Source organism: Copadichromis virginalis, linkage group LG12, assembly GCF_057382275.1.
Source record: "Copadichromis virginalis isolate Kocher_CV1m ecotype Utaka linkage group LG12, C_Virginalis_male_GT1.1, whole genome shotgun sequence".
Classification (NCBI taxonomy): domain Eukaryota; kingdom Metazoa; phylum Chordata; class Actinopteri; order Cichliformes; family Cichlidae; genus Copadichromis; species Copadichromis virginalis.
This window is the reverse complement of record NC_140629.1, coordinates 25800045-25814907: the sequence shown is the minus strand read 5'-3', so window position 1 is coordinate 25814907 and position 14863 is coordinate 25800045. Positions and strand designations below refer to the sequence as shown.

General features: G+C 37.2%; 1 protein-coding gene across 3 annotated transcripts in view; it reads right to left on the bottom strand.

Moving 5' to 3' along the window:
- The window catches only part of grid2 (glutamate receptor, ionotropic, delta 2), a 560888-nt gene that overhangs the window by 104510 nt on the left and 441515 nt on the right, over positions 1 to 14863 (bottom strand). For all 3 annotated transcript variants that reach the window (XR_014923374.1, XM_085475651.1, XM_085475648.1), the window contains exons 9-10: positions 7241 to 7342; positions 1632 to 1829 (exon numbers count right to left, since the gene is read on the bottom strand). Coding sequence is in view for 2 of the 3 variants with exons in the window: in XM_085475651.1 (XP_085331777.1) it covers positions 1632 to 1829; positions 7241 to 7342 (300 nt within the window). In the remaining variant the exon portion in view is untranslated. The remainder of the gene's footprint in view (positions 1 to 1631; positions 1830 to 7240; positions 7343 to 14863) is intronic.

The window sequence follows — 14863 nt, the reverse complement described above, 5'->3', positions numbered from 1 at the left end:
TTACAATTTTTTTTCCTCGGGACCCTGTGACACCCCATTGAAGAGCCGTAGGCTGGATCTCTTAAGATCTCACTGTTGGGTTTGTAAGGCCATGTTACTCCTAAATTTCTATCTTGTTCAAAGAGAAGATATAAAACAAAGTTCTAAGCTAATCAAACTTAGTGTTCTCCTTTTTTAAAAAGAATCGATAAGAGAATCGATAAAGAATCGAATCGTTAAACAGAATCGAAAATGGAATCGGAATCGTGAAAATCTTATCAATACCCATCCCTACTTGTGAGTGCAGTCACAAAAGAATAAACAGGAAAAAACAGGTAAACTCACCTTAAATGTTGAGTTTAAAACCTAAAATATTTATTTAGTCCTACCTTTGCTCAGACCTCATATTTAATAGGAAAAAAATAGTAATAAAAAAAGGTTTTAGCAAAACATAAATTATTTTAAGCATAAAAGAATGACTTGATTGCAAGAAACTAAGGTAAGCTCAGGGTTTATTATTGGCTTCCACATAACAACAGTCAATGAATATTTTAAACAATCAAAGCCACAGAGGAACAGAAAGTGCCTGTCAAATCATGAGTTATTTTCACAAGGTTCACAAGAAACACTTTCCTGTGTTGCCTTGTCTTTTAAGATGGACTCCAAGCAAAGCAACAGCAATCTTGCATGTGCTAGGAGTTTTTCAGATTTGAAATATTTATGATTATTAGTATCATCACATTTCAGTGATATTAAAAACAGAAATTCATATGTGACTACTCTAGACTTCCTGCATGTAAAAGTTCAGCTTGGTTTTATTGTGTGACTTTGTTTAATCAGCAAAAGACGGTGTGAGTATGATATGAAATATATGTATGATGTGACAAATAGTTATCAAACTCAAGCATTTACAACTAGCGCAAGATAAGCTGCCAGGTCTCCATTTATGTTTCTCTAGGATATGCTGCAAGGAACAAAACTAAAAAAACTGCTCTCACACATATATTAAGGGCACTTTGAGATATAACAGAATATTAAACAGCAATGAAACTGGTAAATTTTGAAGTATGTCAACTGAAGTCTATGTCAGTAGGGCTAAGTCATGGTCAAAGTAGTTATTTTTCAAATATGCCAATTTACTACCCTCAATCTAGAGGCCTCTCCATCTTTGGTGAACCCACATTTATAGTGTCACTATATCATCTCCACTTTTCCACTTTCCACTGAAGCAGTTCAAGTGTCTGCCAGCAGTTATAACACTTGAAGATACTTGAAGCTAGTCAAATTATTATAAAGTTGTTGTGTTTCTCTAGTATGCAAAATCACACAATATTTCATCTCTGCGCCTCCCAAATCCACTTCAGCTTACATAGTACAATTCTTTATGAATGAGTGTCTAAATGTCTCATTCCAAATTAAAGAAGTTTAAAGACATAAATCCAATGGTTACCAAGTGGGTGATGATGGAACCCATCCGAGTGTGAACTAAACCTAAGAGAGGCTGTTCTGTTCAGCAATTGATTCGTGTCTACATGCAAGCTTCTCCTCCTTCTGCAGTGATATAGTATAAGCGTGTGCATAAACAGGGAACATGTATTTGTATATGTATTTGTTTGCTCATGTGCATTTGTGTATGCAAGTGATCTTCTTACCTTGAAGACTAATTCGCCCATCAGTCCATTCCATTGACCATCAGGCTGCAAGCTGCCATATTTGTGGTCTGGAGCAACATAGATCTCATACTTAAAGCCCAGGTAGTTTGACAGAGCATCCAGGACATCGATGGAAAAGCCCTGGTACTTCTTTGGTTTCCCAAGAACATTCTCTGACACCATTACAAACGGCTCCTCCTAGAAGGCAACGAACAGTCAGCGTGTCAGTAAGTCAGTCAAGCAGCCAATCAATGCACCATTCATTCAAGCATCAAGTCCCCCATTACCCTAATAACCATGTTAGCAGCACAAAAGATCATTTTGATGGCTGCAAGCATATCTGAGAGAATCTACATTTTACATTTAAAGATAATGATACAAGCAATGCCTGAAAAGGTAAAACTATATGTTACAGGTAGGCTCTTCTCTGGGGTTTATTTTCTACTACCTACTAGAGATATTAATGCTGCAAATGTGAAAATAATCCTATGTGTTATTCTAGAAGAAATCAAAGTATGAAAGCAAGCAGACATCTTTCAGCATATGTTCATTATTTAAATTATATGCTGAAGCACCTTTTGAGTGAGTGTATGTTGACTGTAACAAGTGAAAATCATGATTAACCCCATTATTTGAAGTTCTCATCTCGGCATACTTGTATTCATTTATGGAACCAATTTATTAATTTACTGAAATGGTACCCTGTCTGACAACTTAAAGTGAATTAAAATGTTGAAGATCAATAACTGCACCCTAAATTCCAGCAGTTTTGTTTTTAACGGTTCATTCTTAAATACCATTGGGAAGCCTAAATCTCTTGTATATTGATTTCTGGCACTTGGCTCTCTGTTGAGGTTAAATGACATCCAAAAGCGTTGTCATTTTAGGCAATTAAGTGAACAAAGCACAAGGGAAAACAAGGTTTTTTTTTTAAATTTTCAAGGAAACTTTGCTTATACAAAAAATAGAAAGCAACATGAGACTTATTTTCATTTCCTACACCTTGGATTATGTGTTTTCCTTCTAGCCGTTTACCACACAATTCTTGTTTAATAAATCCTTACTGATGAGTGAAACATTGCAGACCAATGTGTCTTATTTTATGAGACTGTTTGTGTTATTGACAGGATATTGGGTGCACATTAAGCACAGACATTCAAACAGAAACATATACACACAGGGCATTCTACACATTAACTTGGCATTTTCAAATCCTTGCTAGCAGCTGCAGTTCAATAAACTATTAGACAGTGAGTGGACATGCATACCAAGTCCCTCTCTTACCACAAGCATCCATCAATTCAGGTGGGAACACCCACTAATAAAAACAGCCATACATACTGATTTTCCCCTCAACTGACACTGATTGCTTCCTTATTTGGGGGGTTCTGTAAACCTTTATAAACAAATAGACATGGTGGAGAAAAGCTGGTTGGCATTGTTCTGCAGGACAATCAAGGCAAAGTAATAGTACAAATTTCCTGATCTACAGTTAATTACACTATATAACTTTTAAACTACATTATGTGTGAAAGACAGAGTAGGTGTGGAAAACACATAACACCAGCAGTTAACGTTTTTTAAGCTTAACTTTTTTTTCCATAGCATTAATGTATTAAAGTACATTAAAGTATCAAAGAGTTATCACAAATGGCATGCATATTAACGTTAGCCATTTCACTATAAGCACCTGATTAATTGGCCAACAACAGGTGTGAGGACCTCTATAAAGCAGAAGTTTTGCAGATCTGTGTTAACAAAATAGCAAAGAAGAAAGGCATCAGCAATAGTTTTAGAGAAGTAATTCTTGCTGCCCATCAATCTGGGAAAGGTTATATGATCCAAACAATTTCACATCTATTATTCTATAGTAAGAAGAATTATTCACAAGTGGAAAACTTTCAAGACAGATGCTAATCTTCCAATGAGTAGATATGGAGTGGAGCCTAAGGTCGGACTATGCGATGCTACTAGTAATGCAGTTAACGTGTTACAAACGTAAGGTCATAGAAAAAGAAAAATACTGAATAAGTATGGCTTGTTTGGAAAGGGCTGCAATGGCAGCACAGGTTTGGTTTACAGAGATACATTCAAACCACAAAACTTCGGGAATATTGTTCATTACACAGATGAGACCAAAGTGCAGATGTTTGGGCATTTGGTGAAAACCAAACACGACATATCAGCACAAACAGCTCATAACACCTGTCAAGCACAGAGGCGAAGGGGGGAAGATTTGGGCTTCTTCTACAGTGATCATAATCAAAGTATTCTAGAACCAAATATGAGGCCATGTTGGAAAAAAATCAAAATATTGCAATCACCCAAAGTCTACACTTCAACCCAATTGAAATGCTGTGGCACAACCTCAAGAGTGCTGTGCATAAATGAATGCCTGCAAACCTCAAGGATCTAAAGAAGGTGTCCACCAGAAATCCTCCACAATAATGTGAAGAAAAAGCTATTGAATCATGAGGTGTACTTGTGAAAGTGTGTACTTTCTTTTAGTCATGACTGTGTTTTATCTTATCTTATCTCATCTTATCTTAGCTCTGAGAGAATTAATACACTTGTGGGTATGCAACTGATATTTTTTTTCACTTGCAAAATAATGAGACTATCTAAAAGTCAACAAAGAGTCATGTAACCATCTGAACATTGCGCTGTTTAGTCTGATTTTAAACTGTTGGGCTGTATTTCTCGAGTTGCTTTTCTTTCTCTGCTTTTTTCCTTACAGCCCCTTTGTTTCTCTTGCCACTTACCAGCTGACATATAACACTTTGCATCTTTCCAGGGTGCAATGTCTGTAGATTCTAGTTTTCCCTGAACATATGTCTAGAATACCTCATCTTCCCACATCCATCAAGCTACAATACTCCCACTTGTCACCATGCAGTATATAATCTCACGTCCCTTGAAGTTACTGTTCCCATGTCTCATTTCCATCATTTCCCCTAACTTTCCTCAAGACTAATTCCTGTAACTGGAAATGTTCCTCTTATTCTTTTTGGAAAAAAAATACCAGAAACAGGAATTGCTCCCTCCACAAAAACTAAGTAATACCACTTGAAGTTCCCTCTAGGGAATGCTAGTTTTGACAGAGTCATGTGGTAAGTTGTGCCACTGTGATCATTTCCAAAACACTCTGAGAAATCTATGTGTACCGTAAAAGTAAAATCTATTTTGAAAGGCCCAGACAGCGCCTGCAGTAGATTAGATTTTATATTGTGTGATAATGATTTTTCTCTCAGTTTCAGTTTGGTAAAGAAAGACGATATAAAGTTCAGAACAACAGAAAAGCAATTCAAATTGAGACGCAAAGAAAAATGTACACTAAATTCATATTTAGTGTACAAGACAGTGGACAAGTTTTTTTTCTTTAGAGAGCTCTTTTTTTATATAGGAATTTTAATAATTATGTTTTCATTAGTGTATAGACAATCATCTGTATCGATAGAGCACTGTCACATTCTCCATGGTCGACCATATTTATTCTCCAAGAACAGAAAAACCAAACAGGCTCTATCAGCAGGCTTTTACATTTTGAGTTTGCATTCACTTAAGGCTCTTCTAAGCACTCGGAAAAAGATGGGTAAGCAGTTGGTTGCAATCTCCAACCTCATCATTAGACTGAATCCTACAGATGGTCCCTTTAAAATACATTTTATTGTTAGATGGACTATCAAATGAAAGTAAAGGAACAACTGTCAAATTGTAAACATTTAATTTGATTGCTAATTCATCAATCTTCAGTGATCGATATCATTAGCCACCTTGCAAAACAAATGTGGCATTAATTACACTTGTGGTTACTGTGTGTCTTATCTTCCTTCAAAGTAAAACTTTACTTTTTATTCAGAGAGAACATTGTGAGCTCTCTTCATTATCTCCAAAAATATGAACTCAAGTTAAAAAGGGACATATTTTGCCTTTGGCTGCATATTTGGGCTACTGTAGCTAAATCCACAGCTTGCTACTTAAATCAGAGAAATGTGCACCCTCGCATAAAAAAGGACAAGACCACTACATATGATGAAAAGAAGAAAGCCATGCTGATATTAAACAATTTAATTTAGAAACATATATAAGACAGTAATTTTAGATTGTTAGGCCAGCTAACTATATAGTCTTACATATAGTATAAAGAAAACCACATTTTGATAACTGCTTAAAGCGCTTAAACTATATTTTTTAGTTTTAAAACATCGTTTTTGGCTAATTGTGTCACTTGTGCCCAAAAGTTTTTCTACTCCTGACTCTATATTATAAAGCAGGATTTATTCTTATCCAACTAACTTCACTGTTAACCCGAGTTTTCAGTACCCTGAAATTGGGTCACTTCTTACTTCTAACATATGTTGCAAAACTAACGTGCTGTAGAGCAGGTTATGAAATCCTACTGACCAAATAGCATCACCGTTCCTGCAAGATCCTTCTGTGCATGGATAGCAGGAGGTACAAGTGTCTGAAGTTTTCTAATAATGTCTAATGTCTTTGTGTTTCCCCAGTGAGCATCAGTGTTAAATGCAGATTGAAATATGCCAGACTTTAATATACTATATAGTATTTAATATAGTAGCTCTTCTCCAGTCTTACTGAACAAAACCCATGCAGTACATTTAATACTAAACTACTGTACATGGCTTTTCCTCCCATCCGTAAGTGCCTGCACACTTATGGGTCATAACCGCAACAATTTACACATGGAAAGATCTGGGAATGCACATGGACATTTCACACCCTTTCTAGGCTTTTCTGCTAGTAGGCCGACAAGGGGGATGAGGCATTTTGGGTAAAACATAAACATTTTTACACAGGCAGAGCTACAGAACAGGAAGAGCAACACAAACTTAAAAGTGTGCAAACAATACACCTTCTCACATTACTAGAGATACTCCTTCCCAAAAATGAGAAGAGGGACAATATTCACAGCCCATATCCTTTTTGCCTTTAAGGATGATGAAAATCAAAGACTGAAAAAAATGTATGAAAAGATCAGTAAAAAGGGATAGCCACAAAGATGTCTAGCATTATCGCTTTTTTCCCTCTGTTTCTCACTTCAAAGGGGGGACATGAAGAATTTATAGCTGTGAATCTTTAAAGCACTCAAGGGATATACTCAAATCGATGCTGCGGGCGAGGCAGATAGAGCTGGAAAGCCAGAGTCCCACCACCATCAAGACTCCATCACATAGTTGTCAAATGTCAAAATGAAGGCTAATGAAATTATGATAGCTTGGTCCATTAGTGAGCTCACCGTGGTAGGTATTCTTCGGCTTTTATGATCCCCATCTTTACTCCTAACACTGTCTGATAAACTGTTTTTTTTTCATGCCCTCACATAAGCTCTTAAGCTGTCCCTAGATCCATTCCCATATATATAAAGTGGAATGATTGGCACAAAAATAGACAAAAGGACAGATTTATAAAGGAGCAAAAGTTTGAAATGCCAAATTAATACAGTCTCTCCTGATTCTTCAAGATGAACAAAATAGAAAAGTTGTATAAAGACTGAAATCGGTCTTCTTTGTCTTTGGACAATTGGAAATCTTGTCATAATCGAAGAACAGACACACGCACAGATTAACAAACTGACCAGTTAAACTCACCAGAACAGTGACAACTCGTAGCACAACTCCCCTCATGTTGTTTTCCAATTTTCTGTCTGTCAGAGTGCCATTCAATCCATGAACTGGGTCCCATGTGGCTAGCTGTAATGTACACAAACAAAAACACACAGAAACACACCAAACAGTTAGTTACACAGAAATCTGAAACATAAGACTGGTTAATTCCTCAGTAAGAACAAAAACTTAGCGATTCATCAATCACATGCTTGGATTTATCCAAACACTGCAATGTAAGTATCACTGATATCATTGAAATCCAAAAAGGCTGGTTGTTTAACAGAGCCACATCAGAATGGAGCTAGATTTCAGTGTTTTTTCACATTCTTTTAAATATTCAAAATAAACTGTAAGCTTGCAGTGTTTTAACCACCTTTATTTAACAGTGTGTTAAGTTATTGTTTTGAACAAAATGATCATTATCTCTGGTGCACTACGGTAGTTCCAGCACTTTGGTAGCTTATTTCCAGCCCAGATGGACTCACACGCAATGCCAGAATACACAGTTGTAATGGTGACACACTTCATCAAACATAAAAGAGAACAAACTTCTTTCATTATTTATATATATATATATATATATATATATATATATATATATATATATATATATATATCAAGCTGTAAAAATGTAATTGGCCACACAAAGGTTTCCTTTCTTAAACGCAGCTCAATTTCTTGAAAGTTCACCCGAAAGAAAAGTACAATTCACAAAATAGTGTGTCCCTTAAATACTTGTGTAATGAGCAATAAAACAAGAAAATAGTCTTCTAGTCTCACCTTAAAAGTAAACAGGCTTTTTGTCTTTACGGAGACCAACCATAAAAACGAAAAGCCTGTTCATCTACCTGATTTTTGTCAACACATGGAGGTGCTTAAGAGTTCGACAAGTTCAGCTTCACCTAAGTTTTCCTACGTTTATTTTTTATTTCCACAAAATTTTATTTTTTTCATTTTGTTCCAAACATTTACTGAACATCTTTTTTTGTACACTGGGTGCAGTTAGTACTGAGCATCATGAATATTGCACTCTAATCTATTTCTGGAAATTAAAAAGAGTCAATTAAGCAAAATAAGGATTTCGACTAACTAATCTATGGGTGACCAACCAGAATGTCCCAATTAAAAAACCTTCTTGTAAACCACCAATCAGGCATATTCACATTTCAGCTACACATTTGGCTCATCTAACTTTTATGTCTTATGTTTTGACGGTTCCCATTCCATATTCCTGCTAATCGCCAAAAAACCCTTGATCAAATTTCTCTAGAATGTATAGTTTACAATCTGCAGTTCACCCCCAAGTGCATGATGCATAATGTGAAAAATGACAAACACAAGGCTTATATGATTGCTTCAGCATGATATCCCATATCATTACAAAATCTGACTTAACTGAGCACTGAATTAATTACCTTCTGAATTACCTAGGACCCCAACATAATCATAAACAGCACATAATATACTGCTTTAACTCCCAGTATACAAGATTTCATCTATTTCCTTCTGACCCAGACTTCTATCAAATTGCATCATAAACACCCAGTGTTTTTTTTTTCTCTTCCTCTGGACCAAATTATTAAATCTGCCTGATGTTTTCAATAAAATATTGTTTTTGGCTTCAAAGATCAGACTAGTCTGTTTTCCCTGTGGAGATAGAGGCAGTAGGAAAAAAAACAGGGGGAAAAAACTGTTTTTTGTGTATCACAAGCACACTATGATACACACAAAACTGCATGCGATGATTTGTATTTAAAAGAAAACACAAACACATCAGAGAAGCAGAGGACACAGTGCAGAGGGAAATACAGGATTATCCATTTTTCTAAAGCCAGAAGTTACTGTTGGATATACAGTTTTCTGCCAATTCTGATCAATTCCCTTTTGGGACCAGTACTTATGGTAAAGCTTCTCTAAAATTGTGGCTTTTTCCATGCCCTGCTACATCCTGTTTGAAGTTTTTTTTTTTTTTTTCAAAATCAAAGCCAACAGTTTAAATCACTCCTCGTGTAATGATTTTTGTAGACACGGATCATGTGTGTGAGTTAATTCTAGATTTGCCATTAGAAGAACTACTTTTTGACTTATTCTTGTGGTGTTTCTCCCATGACTTTTTTTTTTTGCCCTCTTAGTTCCTGTCTGTCTGTGGTTGTGTCTTTCTTCACCTCTGGTAAAAGTGCGAAAAGTTATACCCACTCTACCACCAACTAAGTCATTATGTTTGTTTTCCCTTTATATTGTTGCTGCGTTATATCAAAGATTCAGATGAACCACCATGCATGGAGTGTTTCACACCAAATCCAGCAGCCTGAGAAAAGAAGAAGGCCAGGGACTAGTGAGTGTCAGAACCACTGTCCAGGATGAGACAACAAACATCAGTGAGTACATCAGAAAGATGGCCACAACCGACCGCATGTTTAGTGAATAGCTCAGACAGCAGAAACACAAGAAAGAAGAGGAGCAAGGCCCCTGCACGGTGTGTATCATTGGCAGATAGAGGAAGTGGCTAACATCCAGAAGTCCGACCAGTGGCTGGACAAAGCTGGACTGAAAGACAGCACAGAGGCACTAATCATGGCAGCGCAGGAACAAGCTCTGAGCACAAGATCCATAGAGGCTGGGGTCTATCACATCAGGCAAGACCACTGGTGCAGGGGCTGTGTAAAGACGCCCCGAGACAATCCAGCATATAAGAAAAGGGTGCAAGATGCTAGCAGGCAGGGCATACATGGAACGCCATAACCAAGTGCTCGTATTGTATACAGGAACATCTGTGCCAAGCATAGCCTGGAAGATCCGATGTCAAAATAGGAGATGCGTCCTAGGGTGGTAGAGAATGACCGAGCTAAGATCCTGTGGGACTTCCAGATGCAGACAGACAAACTGATGATGGCTAATCAACCGATAGTAATGGTGGTGGACAAGCAGAGGAAGACGGCTGTAGTGATAGATGTAGCGATACCGAATGACAGCAACATCAGGAAGAAGGAACACGAGAAGCTGTAAAAGTGCTAGAAGCTCAGAAAAGAACTGGAGACGATGTGGAGGGTGAAGGTAACAGTGGTCCCAGTGGTAATCGGAGCACTCGGTGCAGTGACCCCCCAAGCTGTGCGAGTGGCTCCAGTAGATCCCAGGGACAACATCTGAGATCTCTGTCCAGAAGAGCGCAGTCCTAGGTACAGCTAAGGTACCCTCATATAACGTGGCATTAGTCTATTTTCTACATCCTTGATGTTTCTTTGTTGTCATTACTTATGCAACCTTTTATGAGTACTTTTGTGTTTTCTTTTCTTTTCTTTTTGTGTGTGTGCTGTTTCTTTCTGTAGCCTTCCTGCCTACCTGTTTGGGTCTTTCCTCATGAGTGAACCATGACAGACAGCACTGTTGATCAATGGGGAGAGAGTAACTATCACTGGGGATTTCATCCATTACACATTTAAATGTGTTAATACTGCACGTCCACAGGTACTTTTTACATTTTTAAATTCTTATTTGATATCTCAAGCATGCGTGGGTGTACTTCACTGGCATCTTCCCAACATCACTGAAGCACCTTTTTCAACATCTTTAAGCATTCTTGCTGTTAAACTAAGCTGATGTGTGCTTGAACTGCCAATACCAAAGTAGACATGCAGGGCTTTTATAAATGCACGCTGTGAGCAAGGTTTTGCCCTTTAAAAGAGCCTTTATTATTTTTATTTGCAACGTGCCCTCTTTGTTGCTCCTTGTAGTGGAAAATATTACAACCTTTATCATTCCTATTAGAACAGAGAGTCCAGTGACCTTAGATAATTCACACAAGAGCCTCATCAACCTTCACTGTGAGTTGGATATATGAGGGTGTGTAGGATGTACAACTGTCTTATTGTTATGTGTTAAAGCAACCATACAACATTGTTGCCGTTCCAGCACTTAAATCAACAATACAGTGCTCATCTTTGCTCATCTTTCTGCATTTACCCAAATCACACAGACAAACCCAAGTAAATCAAATTCCATGCTATCCATGTTTTTGCCTGGAGAGGGAGATGTGGAGCTAAATGTAGCTCATTTCTCTATTTCATAACGGCCCAAAATACAGAGGTATCTGTAAACCTGTATTGCTCTTAATATTAGCCTGCTAGCCTTTATTTTGCAACACAGAAAAACTACTACTGAATAATTTTTTCCACAAACCCACTGTCAATACAGCCGTTAATAAAAGTGTGTGAATGTGTTTGTACACGCTACTCTTTTGCTGCGCCTGTGTGCTGTTGATATGAGTGGCAACAGAAGCAAACTTGGAAAAGGAGATTGTGGTAACATGAAAAAGATAGAACGGTCTCACGAATAAAAACACAGGTGAGAAACAGTTAACACAAACCAAACAGAGACACTTAGGGAGGAAAAAATAGATATGGAGATGGGTGAACCTCATGCAAGACAAACAAGATGTTGATAGGTGTTAAACAAAGATGATGACACACTGTAAAAAAAAAATAGTTGCAGCACAGCAGTTGCCATAAGTGCTTCTAAAAGTGTGAATGTGTATAATCAATAAAATATTAGTCCTGTAGCAAAATGCCGATTAGAAAACCAAAAGCAGACTCTGTTTTTCACTTTACATTCACACCTGACCACATCTGTAGGAAAACAAATCCATACAACAACACATATAAGTGAACCTGCTCCAAAGAGAACATTATCTAAAATCCAGCAAAGGGATTATAAGCGGAACTCATAATAATAAAAAAGAAAAAGGGTTCAGCGAGACACATTTTTACACAGACACACACAAAAAAGCCTTTGGCTAACAGCAAAAGCACACCTGCTATGGCACTCTGTAATCCTGGCTTCCACAGAGCTGTTGAGCTATGCAGCAGTGAGCCCCAACAGTGGTAATCAAAACTCAGTGATTGTACTGAGATAAGAGTTAGTGATAGGGAAAGAGTTAAAAAATCAAAACCACATGGTTTTGCTTCATTAGTGTTTCCTGTACTGCCTAGGAATTGCCTACTGTAGTCATCTTACCCTTAAGCAAGGCACTTAATATTTATTTCTTGGGACTGCATTAATAAAACAAGAGTTCCTAAAAGACTGGTTTAATAACCACGTGCATTTGCACTAGTTAAATCAGTCAGTTGCTCCAACTACTGATGAGGTGCTAGATCCGACAGAAACAATGTGGACAGAGAATATGCACAATAACACAGAAAAGCAGTGAACCCAATGAGGCAGTCTATTGCATTCTTCATAGCATTTAGTTATAAGTCAATAAGATTAGGTAAAACATATCAATCACTAAAAGCAAAGGACTAAAGTAATAATAGAGGGTACTAATCAGGGTCAGGCTGTTTAGCCATTAATGTACACTTATAGATAAAAACACTCACCCACCCAGACCAACACGTATTACATCAAATTTCACTCCCCCACTCTCATATAGAGCCACAGTAGAACCACAATAGATGTACATAGTGCACTTTGAAAGGTATGATTCAATACCTAAATGCGTCATAGCCAACTACTACAATAATTATTTTTTAAAGCCCACTTTCTGGTGAGGGAAGTGATCAAATTTTAATCCACATTGTTTACTGTAAATGCTCTTTCATTCTTTTGAAAAACATCTTCCTGGATCAGTTGTCCATCTGTTTGTGAGAACATAAAACTTAAAGCCGAGTTTGGGCACATTCCTACTTTTTTCCATTGTCATTTAAATTGCATCCACTTAAATGGTCTTCTTTTATCAATGACATGCAAAAACAGCCTTACTGATAAGGGTATGTACACTTAACAGTACATACATTGTTTTTACATTACTATCTTCATTTTTTCTTTGACATTATAAATGGACGGTAAAGAGGAAATAAGAGACAAAGCCATAAGCTCGAAGGAGATGGAAGAACCTTTGTAATATTTCAACAAATGTAAATGTCAGTATTTTCACTTTTATCCTCTTATGCATTTGCTTCCACCTAAAAGGAGTAATAGAGGCTGCTTCACTGTAGAGGTGTGCATGTGATGAGTTAAAATGGTTGGATGACTAGCAGAGTGGCCACCAACCTCTGCTTATCTTCATAGCTCTGGATAATGGCTCTCAGCCTGACAGTATGAAGTAAATGTGCATTTGTGAGTGTTTGTGTGCCTTTGCATGTTATAACCATTAGGAAGAAGACAGCATCTAAACACGGCCATTAACATCCCACACTCTCTCTCCTTTCTCTATCACTGCTTTAATTTCCTTTTTTATTTCTCTTTTTTCATCATTTATCGCTCTCAGTTCAGTTTTTCTTTTGACAAAGCATGCTATCTCTTTGTTTCTCATTTTACCAAAATTGTGTTTCAACAACATTTGATGAATCACCATGGGCTTCTGGAAGGACATTCAAAGCTCTTCTTTGGATGCTGGATACCTTTTGTTTCATTTTCTGTTAAGATGATCTCACACTGCTTCAATAACGTTGAGGTCCAGGCTCTGGTAAGACAATTCCACGACTGATAGTTTTCCATTGTGTGTTTTTCTATCCACAATTGTGTTTACTGCATTAGCAGAGTGTTTGGAATCAACAGCTTAAAAAGGAAGCTGTTCCTGATCGTATGTTTTCTGGATGATATTGCAACAACCGTATCAACTGAGGGGCCAAATGAATCTCATAGATCCTGTGTCACATCTTTACTGGGCTTCTTCCTATTTCTTAAGGATATGACTTTCACATACTCTTCATCTTCTGCAGTTAGTTTTTTTAGGCCTGAAACTCATTCTTTTGTCCTACATTTGTCCAGCCTCTTCAAATATTTTAGGGAGATGCTGCACAGCACAGCCAGTTTTTAGCTAATAGCACTTCTTGGTGCAAAACTATTATGTTATGCCTGTCAAACTGTGTTATCTTTGGCATTTTTCATAGGTTCATCTAAAGAAATGTGAACAAATGGTTTGCTTTTATAACAGGCTGCTAGTATAAAAGTGCCTAAAGATACAATTTAAAACTGGTTCGTTGCTAAGTTTTCTGTTATGTGTGGAAACAACACTGGTTCATTCTTTAATTTAGGTGGCGTTTTATGCTAGAATCATTCCTAGGTCAGGGTTAAGGGTTTAAAAAAAACTTGTTTAAAAATGGTCAGGTGCAAGGACTGGACTAAAAATAAGTGAAAAAGTAGTAGTATGTCCAAAGAAGATCTTTAAAAGACATTCACAAAGGCTAAGACTGCACAGTAGTGTACAAATAAAAACATCTACATTAAAGTGTCAGTCTTTCAGTATTGTTTGTCATTGTGATCTGTAAAACATTATTATAACACTGAACAAAAAATGGATATATCAGTCTCCTTCCTACTTCCAGCCACCGCACTTGCATAGACTCAGACAGACCCCAGGCACTTTAAAGGATGTGTAACCACACACATTTAAAGGTAATTGGACCATCGACCAGTGCTGTGTTGGAGCCACGAGTCATTTACTGTTACAACAAACCCTTTTCTCGGAACACACATCAATGTGAACACAAACCCCGAATACTGTATGTGGATGCACAATCAAACAGCATGCAGGTATCCTCTAGCCTAAATAGCATCTTACAATCACTAAGGGGTGCTTTGAGATTTCATGTATCTCTTATTTTCTCT